Source organism: Salvelinus alpinus, chromosome 5, assembly GCF_045679555.1.
Source record: "Salvelinus alpinus chromosome 5, SLU_Salpinus.1, whole genome shotgun sequence".
NCBI lineage: Eukaryota > Metazoa > Chordata > Actinopteri > Salmoniformes > Salmonidae > Salvelinus > Salvelinus alpinus.
The window spans coordinates 40,748,484-40,761,224 of NC_092090.1; the positions used below are offsets into that span (position 1 = coordinate 40,748,484).

Sequence of the window (12,741 nt, forward strand, 5' to 3'; positions counted from 1 at the left end):
GCTGGGGTCTACTGATTCTGGATAGGAAAACAATAATTGTCTGTGGAAACACACAGATTGTTTATGCTTTTTACAAGGGTAATACAAGCATGCCTGCTTTTGGCTTTTCTTCGTAGTTTGACGCAAATAAATGCAGTGACTTTCCATGTCTTGTTCTAGTCAGATAACCAAACATTATTCAACATCTTCACAGCTCTACCGTGGCCTAGGGCTCCAGCTTATCCTGAGTGATAATAGAGAACAGTAACAATTAAATGCTTTACAGAACATGATTCACACCTAACACAAATATGAGGTGTACAATAGTATTGTGTTTCAAGTTGTAAAGTGTAACACACTGTGGTAATGTGGCCATTAACTGCCTTCAGTATATCATCAGTATGCTGTAATGTGTTAAATTTGCCACATGGCACTGATTTGCTTGGGTATGAGATTGTACTAAAACAAAATCATAATAAGAGTGCAAAATACTACCACTATCAATGTGATGACAAACAGCCAGTCTATCCAGACAAATGTAGAAGAATCTAACTATCAATGTGATGACAAACAGCCAGTCTATCCAGACAAATGTAGAAGAATCTAACTATCAATGTGATGACAAACAGCCCCCACACATTGTGATTTGACCCTGACAGAGGTGGAAAGGACTTTATAAATATAATCATTAACTCAATGAGACTAGTCTTGGACTGTGACCCGGGACTGAAATTCACTGTCCTTATCACCACTCTCAGTAGTACAATACTGAACCATAAGAACCTCACAGAGCATGCATTCAACTATAGGCTACGGAGGCATCCTCTGGCTGTCTCATCTACATCTTATACATCTGGTACAATGCTGAGATACAACCTGGTTTACCAAATCCACTATGGCATGTAACTAACTGTCCAGGATACAATGCGTTTCCATTTCAAATATTCCCATCCCGCTGGAATCACTGTAATTCAATAGAGAACAAAACTACATTGAATCGGAATTGAGTGAAAACGAAAATGACAACAACAATATAACAATGTAATTTCCACTGGGCTACTATGTAAGCTACCATTGGCAAGATAGCAAGCTGACTGAGCAAACCAGCATCACCTCAAGCTGTGATGTAAATGTTCCGTCTATCCCTCTGTCTATCAATCCTACTAGAAATCCTAGAGTTCTCTGCACATGTTCATTCAATCAATAGCTAGGGGCCCGAATGTTTCCTGGCCAGGTCACTTGGCCAGGACAAACTCATGGTCCAACTATCTATAATAAAGGTATATATACACCATCCAGAGTGCGTCACTTACCTAGTTCATTGACCAGCGGTGTCCCGGAGGTTTCCATGCCCCCCATCACCCTCTCTTTGTCATGGGTCAGTCTGTGTGTCCCGGCTGCTGCCCGGTACAGGACAGGGTCCATCTCTCCATTCTGTAGTCCGTTATGAGGGGCCCTTACCGGGGGCACAAACTGCAGTCCCCCCGGAGGAGCCTTGTACGGCATAGCTTTGGTCATCCTGTGTGGAGAGACATGCTTCCCCCCCGCTCCTCCTCCGCTCACCTTCTTCTGCTTCTGAGAAGCTCCAGTACCAACCCCCAAACCCATGCCCTCCCTTACTCCTGCCTCAGGATTAACCCCGGACCCTGGACTAACACTAGTCCTTTTCTTCTTACGTGCCTCTGCTCGTGCTCTCGGGGTGTCTGGGGCGGGAGGACGGGCGGATAGGAGGTGTGGTCCAACCCCCCCTGGGGGCCCTCCCGGCCTCCACGGTCCCCCTGCCGTCCCGGGGGGCAGCTTGGGGGGTTTGGGTCGTTTGTGTTGGGTGTGCAGATGCAGGCCGTCGATGAACTCCTCACAGTGCAGCAGGTGGTGCTCGGGCTCCCAGGTGTCCTCCTTGCTGCCGTAACCCTTCCACCGGATCAGGTACTCCCACTTGCCCTTCTTGTTGCGCCGCTTGTCCATGATCCGCTCCACCTAGAGGGAGAAAATCAAGAAAGAGAGTCAGACATGATCACAATTCAATGACATTATCCTTACCTAATAAATACCTATCAGTTTCTTGGCGATGCATTCATAAATTTGCACACGATACCATTTGTAATGATTTCAAATCAGATTAAAAAATACCACCTGTCACCATGACATTCTCTAGTAAGCATGTGTAATAGGGATGTAAATCAAATCTGACCAGGTTAGAGCTCCACTTTGAATCTCTCCTCTTTAATGTTAGCATAACCAGTGATTCTGTTCTGGAATTGCTGTGCTGATAGGCAAGCTCTCACCATGCGTTAGAGAGAGCGGTTATGGGAGATGTAGGAGAGGAACAATGGGAGCAGCACTGTGATCACACCATACAGATGAACCAGATATCTGTTCTGTGGATGATGATAGAGGATTGATCATCAAGTCAGAGTGGTACATTTCAAGTTTGTAACTTCAATAATGTCAAATGTGGAGCTGACAGACTGAGTATTTTGGCATACGGGTAGTTCTATATGGATTCAATCACTTTCTGACTGCCCCACTTTGGATTTGAACGAAACCTTCCATGCATGTTTGCCCATGGTAGAAGTGGTCAGAAAGTGACTTGCTTGACATAATTGCCAAAACATTCAGGAGATAAAGGTGCTCAAAGTTGACCCCTTTTGCATACCCACCCTACCATGATACATCCATGTTTCATCACTGAAAAAAGATAAACAGTTGGGTTTGATATCATTTGAAAGCTTCCAAACAGGGTTGTCAAACTATTTAATAATCACTTCGAGGTGAAAGCCATGTCGTGCCTATAGACAAGTGAGAAGCGTGACTCCAAACTGCTGTCTGAAAGCAATGGGCACTTTCTCATTCACTTGAGAGATTTCATTGTTTTAGAAACATGAAATGAAATGGGTGATTATAATGCCTACACTACAGTCTAGTTTGTCCATTGTGTAACAGACAGGCAGGGTGTTTTTGACATATTCTCAAATACACAATAACTACTCAGGAGAGCTGGTAATGATGGAGACCATGTTTGGTAGCACCGAACAAGTCCATTACCAACGAGGAAGCGTTCAATGTTCAGCGGCTATATCTGGAAAACACAAATAATACAAATCACATACCTTAAAGTGTAGACTGACACAGACAGACTCAATAAGAACAGCACACACACAAACAGAAAGACCAACAATAGAAGCAATTCCATCCTGGCTCCAACACAGAAGGACTGGCAGAGGAACACAAATGTACTGATAAAGAGTAGAAGTCAGTGGAATAGTACACACACACACACACACACCCCTGACTAAACAGAAGGATCTCTGAAGGGGAAGAATCTGTTTCAAAGGTGACATATAGACACTTACAGTATAAGCTACAGACACAAGCACAAAGCACTTCTTCTTCCTAAATTCTAAATTAACACTACTCAAGCCGGCCAATAGTACCAACTCCAGAGAGCTGGGAACTTCAGGGCAGCATATCTCATCTCCATTCAAAATTAGAGTAAAACTTAACATCTCAGACTATTCTAGCACAGATAACTTCATGAATTACTTAGACATATGCAAATGTATGCGGACACCTCTTCAAATGAGTGGATTTGGCTATTTCAGCCACACCCGTTGTTGACAGGTGTATACAATCTAGAACACAGCCATGCAATCTGCATAGACAAACATTGGCAGAAGAATGGCCTTGCTGAAGAGCTCAGTGACTTTCAATGTGGCACCGTCATAGCATGCCACCTTTCCCAACAAGTCAGTTTGTCAAATTTCTGCCCTGCTAGAGCTGCCGCGGTCAACTGTAAGTGCTGTTATTGTGAAGGGAAAATGTTTAAGAGCAACAACGGCTCAGCCGTGAAGTGGTAGGCCACACAAGCTCACAGAACAGGACTGGCGAGTGCTGGAGCGCACAGCTCGCAAAAATTGTCTGTCCTCAGTGGCAACACTCACTACAGAGGTCCAAACTGCCTCTGGAACCAACGTCAGCACAAGAACTGTTCGTCGGGAGCTTCATGAAATGGGTTTCCATGGCCGAGCAGCCGTACACAAGCCTAAGATCACCATGCGCAATGCCAAGTGTCGGCTGGAGTGGTGTAAAGATTGCCGCTATTGGACTCTGGGGCAGTGGAAACGCGTTCTCCGGAGTGATGAATAACACTTCACCATCTGGCAGTCTGACGGATTAATCTGGGTTTGGCGGATGCCAGGAGAATGTGCCCCAATGCATAGTGCCAACTGTAAAGTTTGGTGGAGGAGGAATAATGGACTAGGGCTGTTTTTCATGGTTCGGACTAGGCCCCTTAGTTCCAGTGAAGGGAAATCTTAACGCTACAGCATACAATGACATTCTAGACAATTCTTTGCCTCTAACTTTGTGGCAACAGTTTGGGGAAGGCCCTTTCCTGTTTCAGCATGACAATGCCCATGTGTACAAAGCGAGGTCCAACTCCCATGTTAATGCCCATGATTCTGGAATGAGATGTCCAACAAGCAGGTGTCCACATACTTTTGTAGTGGTGTCATGTAGTGTATGTCTCTCGGCTTCCGGGGATAGTTGATTCCTAAAAGTACATTTGTAACGTCTTGCCGGTGGCAGATACAGTAGGACCCACTGTGGGAAGGAGATAAGAACCCATAGGCTGACATGTAGGCTGCTATCATGGAGAACCCTTAAATATGACTGTGGATATTCATGGTCACACACACACACACACACACACACGACATTTGACAGAGCCATTATGAATGACCACAGAATACAAATAGTCAAGGGGAGCTTTCTCCATTCTACACACAGACACCCGGATGCATAATAAAGGTTATGTTCTCTGGGTCATGGGTCATGACCCTTTCAGTGGTCTATATTATTCTGTATAACATTCTGTTTTCGGAGTATGTTCATGTGTGTATAGATGTGCGTGTAGTACAGGTGTTCTCCTGTTGCATGTCCTCCCCCAGAGACCAAGCAGACAGAAACAAGCCTAATTGGTTGACAGCAGCTCTCTCACGCCCTCCACCACATCATCTCAGGAGGGACCTTCCCCCTAGATCTCCTGTTCTCATGGAAGCAGTTGATAATGGCACTGGAGAAACTAGCAGCAGACCGTGATGCTTCAGGGACCTCACTGAGGTTCTCTGTAGCCATTCATGCTTTATTCCAATAACCATCATTACATGCTGCAGAAAAGCAATAATAGGCTCATTCAATCTTTATTATCACATTTAGGAAGCCACACACTGTAGAATTCAAGTGTGTTATTAGACAACTCGATATCTATGATCTCCTCTTTCAATAATCTGTGATGGGCTCTTCGTTTGCAAATGAATATACAGTACACTGATTGTCAGCTACTAACGTGAACTGTTGACCTAGGTTGTTCTCTGACAGTACAACAAAGATAGAAACCAAATTAGTTTTGGAAAGGGGGCGTTTTATAGAGAACAGAGTCTGTTTTATACTGCAATCCATTTCTTGATCCAGTCCTCCATTCATCACACAACCTCACAACTTGCCAAGAGTTGTTTTTCTTCAGCAGTTGACCTTGTACCAGATGGAATTGCCCTGCCATTTAGCCCCAGCATTTCCTTGGTGTTTAGTGGTCTCATACACAATGCTGCGGATGACATGCTGTGGGAAGACAAGCAGACTCCCACACGAAGGAGCATGTAGACATCAGTCTGGCTACTATACTTTACCCTCCCAACTAGCTATGTAGCTGCCTGCCTCCAGTTCAAATGCTTTTCTCCTTTCCTTTAGAAAACATCCTCCCACCCACATGACTTCAATGGAGCTTGACTTAGCCCTCGCATCGAAGGTGGGAGGGGCAGTGTGTGTGTGTGTGTGTGTGTGTGTGTGTGTGTGTGTGTGTGTGTACAGAGGAGAGTGTAATGAAATGCCTTTTTAAAAGAAAAAAGGAGTAACAAAAAGTAGTAATTTACTCCCACACAGAAGAGAGCGAGCAGAGCTCAACACGACATACACATCTGTGTAACACACACACACAGAAAGCCGGAATGGCCGTCTGCCTCCCAGCACGCCCATTAACACATAGTAGGACACTGAGCCCAAATGGCCATCTGCCCATTACCAGACAGTGATGGGATGAGCAACAGGTACATATAAATACAGAGCCGCTCCACATTGATACTATGCTGGCCTGTGTATAACAGTTACAGTGCATTCAGAAAGTATTCAGACCCCACTTTTTCCACAATTTGTTACATTACAGCCTTATTCTAAAATGGATTAAAGACCCCCCAATCTACACACCATACCCCATAATGACAAAGCAAAAACAGTTTTTTTTTAAAATGTTGGCAAATTTACACACACAAAAAATAATGAAATATGACATTTACATAAGCATTCAGACCCTTTACTCGGTACTTTGTTGAAGCACCTATGGCAGCGATTACAGCCTTGATTCTTGGGTATGACGCTACAAGCTTGGCACACCTGTATTTGGGGAGTTTCACCCATTCTTCTCTGCAGATCCTCTCAAGCTCTGCAGAGCTATTTTCAGGTCTCTCCAGAGATGTTCGATCAGGTTCAAGTCCGGGCGCTGGCTGGGCCACTCAAGGACATTCAGAGACTTGTCCCGAAGCCACTCCTCCATTGTCTTGGCTGTGTGCTTTGGGTCGTTGTCCTGTTGGAAGGTGAACCCCAGTCTGAGGTCCTGAGTGCTCTGGAGCAGGTTTTCATCAAGGATATCTCTACTTTGCTCAGTTCATCTTTCCCTCGATCCTGACTAGTCTCCCAGTCCCTGCCGCTGAAAAACATCCCCACAGCATGATGCTGCCATCACCATGCTTCACCGTAGGGATGGTATTGGCCAGGTGATGAGCTGTGCCTGGTTTCCTCCATATGTGACACTTGGCATTCAGGCCAAAGAATTCAATCTTGGTTTCATCAGACCAGAGAATCTTGTTTCTCATGGTCTGAGAGTCCTTTAGGTGCCTTTTGGCAAACTCCAAGCGGACTGTCATGTGCCTTTTATTGAGGAGTGGCTCCTGCCTGGCCAATCTACCATAAAGGCCTAATTGGTGGTGCTGCACAGATGGTTGTCCTTCTGGAAGGTTCTCCCATCTCCACAGATGAGCTCTGTCAGAGTAACCATCGTGTTCTTGGTCACCTCTCTGACCAAGGCCCTTCTCCCCCGATTGCTCAGTTTGACCAGGAGGACAGTTCTAGAAATAGTCTTGGTGGTTCCAAACTTCTTCCATTTAAGAATGATGGAGGCCACTGTGTTCTTGAGTACCTTCAATGCCGCGGAACATTTTTTGGTACCCTTCCCCATATCTGTGGCTCGACACAATTCTGTCTCAGAGTTCTACGGACAATTTCTTCGACTTCATGGCTTGTTTTTTTGCTCTGTCATGCACTGTCAACTGTGGGACCTTATATAGACAGGTGTGTGCCTTTCCAAATCATGTCCAATCAATTTAATTTACCCCAGGTGGACTCCAATCAAGTTGTAGAAACATCTGAAGGATGATCAATTTAGAGTCTCATAACAAAGAGTCTGAATACTTATGTAAATAAGGTATTGTTTTTTTATTTTTTATAAATTTGCAAAAATGTCTAAACCTGTTTTCGCTTTGGCATTCTGGGAAATTGTGTGTCGATTGATGAGGATTTTTATTTACTTAATACATTTTAGAATAAGGCTGTAACGTAACAAAATGTGGAAACAGTGAAGGGGTCTGAATACTTTCCAAATGCACTGTACACAGTGTATCATATTGAGCCTGAATGGTGGTTTGTGCCCAGCTTGCTCATTACCAGAGAGAGGAGATATATTAAAGAGACTTGTGCTGTGGAGTCTTCACCTCATTCCCTGGAGCCAGCTGCTTCTTACAGCGCCATGGTGGCCCTGGCCAGTCTGCTCCTTCTGACAATGACCACCCCCAAGGGGGACAATCAGCAGGGGGCAGACGTTCAATCTCAGTAGCACACACACACACACCCGTGCATGCATATACACAGACACACACACAGTTGGGCTGGTGTAATGAGACCGTAACATCCTCTTTCTCACTCTGACATAAGGTCCATTGTTAGTGGCCGGACCTGACATGTCACCCTGCTGGGTTCTTACTTCCAAATTGATTATTTCTGTATGCCTGTTCACCAACTATTCAATAGGAGTCACAAGCCAAGAAACACTGATTACGTGCACATTTGCAGACAAGTGGACATAAACACGAGAAACAAAATATAAATACACACACACACACACCTCCTCTATTCCCTCTGCATTCCAACTAGGCTATCAGGAGAATGTTTAATGTTAAAGGCTTTAGGTGTGGATGTGGAGCTGTTGAGCTCCAGCAGTGACAAATGCTCCTGCCACCCAAGGTGCTGTGCACATTAGTATGACTAAACAACCTAAGATGGGCGAGCAGCAGGGATGTCATGAAGAGACGATTATGATGCTTACCTCCCCGCGCACTGTCACACTAACCAGATCAAAGCCGACTTCAGAGAGAAAACACTCTCCTTCCTCAGGTTAGTAAAACAGACAAGGGGAGTGAGTTGGAGAGGGGTTCAACAACACACACAATACATGACTATGAGCTGGCAGGGAATCAGTGGAGGGGGAGATGCCTGTCCTGAGCATCCTGTTCACAGTACCCAGAGCCTAGGTATAGCAGGAACACACTGAGGTCTTCCAGGGATGAGTACTGCAGTTTAAAGGTTGTCATAGGGGTTAATTTAGTCCTTCTACAATTAAATTGACATTTATGTTTGTTGGTGAACACCGAATTCATGAAAGAAGCCAAATCTCAAATTAAGCAATGGGCTTGAAGACTCAAAGAACACATTGTGAGTATACTGTCTCTGAGACAGCTTCAGTGTATTTGGCGACCCATTAAGTGCTGTATATCTCCCATGCAATGCATAGTTTATTGCCCTCATGTTTCCCCCTGCGAGGTCACCCCGTTTCCTCCAGTCTCTCTCCACCGCTCCCAATGGCCAGTTACAACTACGTTTGTTTTGAACAAGAACTTGTGGTCGTGTGTTGTGTCTTTCAATTGTGCTGATAAAGGCTGCATGTTGATGGTTAACAACTTGATTACTTTATGAATTTGAAATGAAGAGAATAATGAACTGATGATTATTTCAGCTGCACCTTGACAGCTCATCAAGTTGAACAATATTTATATCACTTGCTGACTAATCAAAAGGTTCTAATTTAGCTCACTCCATGACCACTTTCATGACATTTTCTGGAGGCGTACAAATGTGATTTATTTCTATAACAGAATATTCATATTTCCCTACATCATATCATGCATTTCTTGATAACATAACACAAACTCCTAAATATAGCCTATCTATTGCTAATCCATAGGATTACTGCTGCTCAGTCACACAGCAGAGGATTTAGCAGAACTGCAGGTGTTCTGTGACATTGGAGCTTGGGGCATCTAGTGTAGGTGGCCATTTGAATAGACCAGACCATCTCAATCAATATGAGATATGGAGAAGGAGAACATAAAATGAGTGTGTGTGTGTGTGTGAGAGCGAGAGAGAGAGAGTGTGTGTGTGTGTGGACAGAGAGAAGCAGAAAGAGAAGCAGAGAGAGAGAAACAGAGAGATTAATGTTTGAGTGATGGTGCATAAGAAAGTAGCATAATTGTACAATCATAGGCCTATTATATTTCAAAGATATTCCTCTGAAAACTTAATTTCACTAAGTTGAGACATGATCTTGAAATATCAATAATTCTGAGCTCTTCAATGTTTCAAATTTGATTCAGATCATTTTGATTCAACTTGCATGGCATTTAACTGGGTGTATAGGCCTAGATGTTGTAGTTCCTAATTGGAAAGTAAAAACTACAGTTCAAATTCCTCTTCGGCACATCATAGCTTCTTAATTCTTCTAAACGAAGTGTATCATAGTCCTACAGTCTGTTAGGTAGCCTAAACACACCTTCACATGTAACACACTTACAGGCCTACATTTCCTGAATCCAATTCATGAGTCATACAGAGGGACACTATTGATAGTGAAGTCTTCCTCTCATACTTGTATTACCACATGTGATTGAACCAGTTCACCTCACCTCCTCGCTTACTGGAATACACAGATCTATGTGCAAAAAAGGCACTTCCAGAAGGAACATGTGCTAACTGTCAATTTCAATAAGTGATCGCCACCATTTTGACAGTCAGAAATTGCACATTTACATTGTAGCCAATTAATATGCCATATGAAATGTGACCTGGGCTTGTTAGGTTATACAGAGCAACAGACCTCCCATCATTTAAGTGCATTTCTCATTACTGCATTGTTTTTTAAAGGTTTTTTACGGTGCAACGATTAAAATGAATATGGATTCAAACACCTGAAGAGGAGTATTTGGTGGAAAGTGGACATGCACATTTTCCAACTATGTCAGCAAACACAGGAAATGTAGGCCTTATGACAATGTTATTCCTAATGACTAAAAATGACTTGTTATTACTAATGGCTCAATTGGTAGAGCATGGCGGTTGCTACACCAGGGTTGTGGGTTCGATTCCCAAGGGGGGTCAGTATGAAAATGTATGCACTCACTCCTGTAAGTCGCTCTGGATAAGAGCATCTGCTAAATGACTCAAATGTAAATGTAATGAATAAGAATTATAATAAATCACTACAGCCTAAGGAAAACAGTCAGACGGGTATATTTTCAGAAGCCATTTCAACTGACTAAACCATTTCTCAAAGCAATAGTGAAACAATGTCACAGAGAATTCCTAGCCAATAAATCAGAGGAAAGCACACATTTTAGTTATGACAACAAACCACAGGAAATAGCTCACAGCTGAGAACAAGCACTAATGTCAACCTGGTCAACAGTTGATGGTGACATGCCACACAATAGGTCAAGTGCAAGGCAACTTATTTACCTATCTGGTGATGACCAGGCAATCCAACTAGTTTATGACCTTGTAGTGCAACTGGTATAGGCCATGGTGAAAAGAAACTGAAACATGGTCGCATGACACCACTCCTCCAATAAAGAAGAGTTGGAGTCAGCAACATTGTCAACAATAAGCACAATACAAGCATGGAAGACTGTACTTATTGCTGCCAACATCTTGGTCAATCTATCACCATAAAAGTCATGCCACCCCCATTGGGCCAAAACTGGTTGAATCAACGTTGTTTCCACATAATTTCCACCCCCGAAAAGCAATGTGATGACGTTGAATCAACGTGGAGAACTGGATTTGCAAAAAGTCATCAACATAAGGGCATCTTTATTCACCCAACTTTTAACCTAAATCCAACAAAAAAATGCACCATGTCATTGATTTTACGTTGAATTCACGTTGGTTGAAAACTCAACCAAATCTAGGCCTAAATCAAAACTAGACGTTGAACTGACGTATGTGCCCAGTGGGATGTGCGCGTAATCATCGAGACCTTCTAGGCTATTCCATCCATCCATCACCCAACATGTAGCAAACTTTTCGCCCCGGAATTGTTGAGGCGCACATTCTGGCATGACACATGCATCATCTAGTTAAACCACAATAACTCCATCGAAGCTTCTCCACTACATTGTTGTCACCTCCACTAAATGTTTGCTAGGCTAATAATACATTGCCTATCCTCTGGCATGCGCACCTTCCCTAAACATCACCCGTCTGGAGCAATTTAACGTCTCCGTTTAGTCCTCTTGTCACTTTATCATGACTTTCAACAAGCGCGACCGATAGGGAGTTTATATTTTATGATCTTATCGCGAACTCGAACACTCACAACTCTATACAATTCACCCGATACAAAAGTCGCCGAGGCACATCGAAAAAAAGACGAGCCTCATCTTCTCGAGAGGGTTGGTTAGTTACGCCTGTTAAAGGGTTTAGGACTTCGTTTTTTCACCATAAACGAGGACCTCCCCTTACTTCCTAATTCCAGTATTCGTCAATACTACAGAGTATGTCGCTTAGACATGGTTTCACAGTACCTCGTAAAGGTCTCCCGAAGCCATCATGTGGTGCGGACTTCGGCGGCGCGGCGTTCTTGCTTGCCTTGTTGGCTTTTTTGGATCCTATTCGCTCGGTGTTTTGGCGAAAGCCCCGATACACAGGTATTAGCGAGCAGCCTTGTTATTCTGAGCCAGCCGCAGTAGCAGATCATCAGACAGTGTCAATCGAGCCCGGCGCTCTGCGATGGATCGCTCTTCACTTAAAACAAACAACCAAGGGGAGATTGGGGCGGTGCTGTTTATTCAGTGCGGAGTGGATGACTGAAATTAGTCAACGTATGAACGTAATCATGTGTGAAATGTGCTCCAGTCCCCTGCGCTGTCTGTGCTGTAGAGGTAGCCCAATCTCCATGAACCAAATGGCTGATGAATAGACGTCTTCCGTTGAGGGACACCAAATGAGTCCAATTTGCTTTCCTGTCTGTCCAGTTGAATTGAGACGATCATTTGAAGAACTAATTGGTTTTAGAATCAATTTCACTTAGCACATGTGTTATTGGGATGTATGCAATGTAGTACATTTTATTAAAGAACTGTCATTGCACATTATAGTAAACATATTGCCTTCTTCCATTTTACTGCAATTTTTTCACATTAAATGTTAAAATGACACGATGACCCTGACACTCACTGTAATGACTGTTCTCCATGTAATAACATGGTTGTTAACATTTATTTACCTTAAATGAGATAGGCCTACTTTTACAATAATGAATGGGTTACATTTACTCATTAGGTGTAAATTAAATGCTTAATAAAATAGGCGTGCTCCTCTGAATAC

General features: G+C 43.5%; 1 protein-coding gene across 1 annotated transcript in view; it reads right to left on the minus strand.

Moving 5' to 3' along the window:
- LOC139576178 (chromodomain Y-like protein 2) overlaps positions 1–12,334 on the minus strand; it is a 34,255-nt gene extending 21,921 nt beyond the window's left edge. The window contains exons 1-2 of the mRNA XM_071401932.1: positions 11,940–12,334; positions 1,293–1,956 (exon numbers count right to left, since the gene is read on the minus strand). Of these exons, the coding sequence (XP_071258033.1) occupies positions 1,293–1,956; positions 11,940–11,966 (691 nt within the window). The 5' untranslated portion in view covers positions 11,967–12,334. The remainder of the gene's footprint in view (positions 1–1,292; positions 1,957–11,939) is intronic.
- Positions 12,335–12,741: the final 407 nt, after the last annotated feature.